Raw genomic sequence first — 3,200 nt, 5'->3', positions numbered from 1 at the left:
GAGCAGGTTTCACCATGTTGGCCAGGCTGGTCTTGAACTCCTGAGCTCAGGTGATCCACCCACTTCGGCCTCCCAAAGTGTTGGGATTACAGATATGAGCCACCCTGCCTGGCCGTAAAATCTATTTTTTAAATGCTAGCGATTAGTTTACAATTTGAGAAGCACTATGTAGGTCAAACAACCCATCAGTTGGCTGGCTGCGGCCCCAGGGCTCCCATTTGGAGACTCTGCTGGGAACCAGGAAGGCCGAGTGAACCATCCGTGGCCAGGGCCGCACATGAAGGCATGCGAGTGAGAGCTGCTGAGGGCACTTGGCTAAGGGTGGGGCTGGAGCGGACATCCAGCCAGGGCATCACTCACCAGGTCACACCACCGGGTGCTCCACAGGGTCTAGCCAGAGGGTGGGCTGACAGCTTCCGAAGCAGATGGCTGCCCCATCGCTGTACTCAAGGCCGGGCCTTGCTAATGCTTTCCCAGATGCATATCTTCACAGATAAGAGTAAATACCACGTAAAGAGACCTGGGTCTAAGGTGAGCAACTCATCCTAGTTTGCCTGGGGTTTTCCTGTTATAAATATGAAAGTCCTACAACCCAGAAACCCCCTTAGTCTGAGGCAAACCAGGATAGTCGGTTTGCTTAGACTCCTGTTCCCTCTGCACCCCCCAGCTCACCGGAGGATAATGATAATGGCAGCCACCATGTGTGGGCTTATCAAGTGCCAGACACCATGCATTATGGCCTGCATCGCTTCCCTTCTGTCTTATAACAGAGTCATGGTATGGATTTATTCTCTCCTTTCTACAGCTAAGTAGGCTGAGAGTGACGTGATTCGCCCAGGGCAAGTGCTGGCGCTGGGGTTTGAACCCACATGGTTTGACTCAGCACTGTCAGCTGCACTGCCTCTTCTGCCTCTCAGCCTGAGCTTGCCAGGCCAGCCTAGGCCCCAGGGAAGGCTCCTCGGGAGCTTACCTGGGTGGAGGTTCAGTAGGGATGGGTTTTTGCAGGTCTGAGACACCCCCCGCCACACTGCCTCCAGCTCTGCCCAGGCTCTTCTCTGTCTGCACATTTGCCCCCAGCCCCTGAATGGGACAACCTGAGAAACCCTCAGGGGACGTTGTTTCCACCACACCCCGAGCCCTCCTGTCCTGTCACCGTGTTGCTCACTGCACCGCAAGGGAGGAGGCTGGTGCTTAGAAATAAATGCTCGCTGGTGATTTATTGCATAGGCTGGGGGAACCGTCCAGAGCAAGAATGGGCAAGGGAGCAGGGCGTGAGGGTCCCAGGGATCTCTGGAGGCCACTGAACCAGCCCTTCAGGGGTCCCTGTGCAGGGCTCTAATCATAGCTGGGGTCAGCCTGGGCCCGGCGTGGGGTGAGGTGGCTGGTCAGGAAGCGCATGGCCGAGCGGATGCCCTCCACAGTCCTCTGCTCCACTGTCTCCAGCACATGGGTGATGGTGCGCAGGGCTGAGCTGGTCCCTGACACCAGCCCGGAGGAGAAGGCCGAGCTGACGCTTCCCAGCAGGCTGGGGACTGAGCGCAAGCTGGGCCCTGAGCTGTGCAGCAGGTCTGCCACGGTGCTGTGGCCGGAATCCAAGAAGCCCGTGGCTATGGCCATGTCCATGGTGGTCTCGGACCACACCAGGATGTCTGCCAGGAAACTGATGGAGCCCTCGCCCCTGTCCAGCAGGCTGGTCATGGAGTGCATGTAGCCGTTCTCCTCACTGGCCATGTATAGGCTGGGGTCCAGGGGCCTCCTCCCCAGGGCCACCTCGTGGGGGCCAGGCGACAGGGACACACTGCCTGCTGGAGGTGGAGGGAAGAACCAAGCCTGCAGGTCTCCTAAGCTGTCCACCACATTTGCCCCCATTGCCACTGGGGACTCGTCGGATGGCAAAGCTTCAGCTTCAGGGTGTGGGGCCTTTGGATGCTCAGCTTTCTCCTCAGCAGCCTTGGTGGTGCTGGCAGCCTGAGGGCCATGCTGGCCATTGGCACCTGCTGTGATGTGGTCAGCATCACTCTCGACGGGCTGAGCCTCCATGTGCTGGGTGGACTGTAGCTCAGCACTCGGGGCAGAGGGAGCTGACTCCGGCTCTCTCTCAGGAACACTCGCCATTTGTGACATCTTGTCCCTACCCAGGAGGTGACTTGGGAAAACCACTAGACTCTGACTTGTCCTTGCGTCTTGAACCTGCCTGTCCCACGTTGGATTCTGAAGGCTCATAGACATTTGCAGGGGACTTGGGTTTTGGCTGGGAAGCAGAGATGTGATTTTTCTAGGTGTCTTCTGGCCGTGTTCTGGAACAACTGCACCCTTGTCTTTGTCTCCAGATGTTGATATGGCCCCGGGGGTGGCCGTCTTGAAGGAGGCCTGATCTGTATCCTGCCAGTCGGTGGATGCGACAGAGCTGCTCACTGCCAAGACATCTGCTGTGAGTGGGACCTGACCTTGGGGCTCTCCTGCTGGGCTGTCCTTAGACCTGCTGTCAGCCACGTTGCCCAGGGGGTACCCCGAGAGTGCCATGTGTGGGGCTGCTGGTGGAGCCGGCCTCCCCTGAGGGCTCTCCTGTGGTCATCTATGCCCTTTGCTGCTTGTGGCTGTTGGAGGGAGTGGCTGCAACCCAGCTGGGCTGAGTTGTCCAAGTGATGAGGTCACAAGGGACTGTGGCCACTGGTGATGTCACAGGTCCCCGTAGAGCAAGGGCCTTGAGCTTCTGGAGCAGCCTTCCAAGTGGGCTAATTCTATGGGACAGTTTGTTGCCAACTTTGCAGGTACATAGGGAAAAAAATGACAAATGTTCTTGAAAGGGCTGGAGGCGTGTGTACAGGGGAAGTACAGCCACAGGGCCACAGGAGGAGTGAGAGCTGTGACTTTGACAAATGAGAAGGGACGCAGATGTTTATTTAGAACAGTGTTTATAAGGGACCCCTCCCAGCACCTCTCTGTCTACACTGGTGCCTCAAGGCCCCAATTTAGGCTGGGCATGGTGGCTCACTTCTGTAATCCCAGCACTCTGGGAGGCTGAGGTGGGGGGGATCACTTGAGGTCAGGAGTTCAAGACCAGCCTGGCCAACATGGTAAAACCCCATCTCTACTAAAAATGCAAAAAGTAGCTGGGCGTGGCGGCGGGCACCTGTAATCCCAGCTACTGGGGAAGCTGAGGCAGAAGAATTGCCTGAACCCAGGGAGTGGAGGTTGCA

The 3,200-nt window shown here is 57.4% G+C and overlaps 1 protein-coding gene across 1 annotated transcript; it reads right to left on the bottom strand.

Moving 5' to 3' along the window:
• Nucleotides 1-1,191: 1,191 nt before the first annotated feature.
• Nucleotides 1,192-2,605, bottom strand: TEX44 (testis expressed 44). Its single transcript, XM_003274739.3, has one exon. It carries the CDS (start codon nucleotides 2,521-2,523, stop codon nucleotides 1,336-1,338), a length of 1,188 nt encoding a protein of 395 aa, XP_003274787.1. The 5' UTR covers nucleotides 2,524-2,605; the 3' UTR covers nucleotides 1,192-1,335.
• Between the last annotated feature and the right edge of the window lie 595 nt (nucleotides 2,606-3,200).

This window comes from Nomascus leucogenys, chromosome 22a, assembly GCF_006542625.1.
Source record: "Nomascus leucogenys isolate Asia chromosome 22a, Asia_NLE_v1, whole genome shotgun sequence".
Lineage (NCBI taxonomy): Eukaryota > Metazoa > Chordata > Mammalia > Primates > Hylobatidae > Nomascus > Nomascus leucogenys.
Note: the sequence above shows the minus strand (reverse complement) of the source record. Positions and strands in the feature narration are given on the sequence as shown.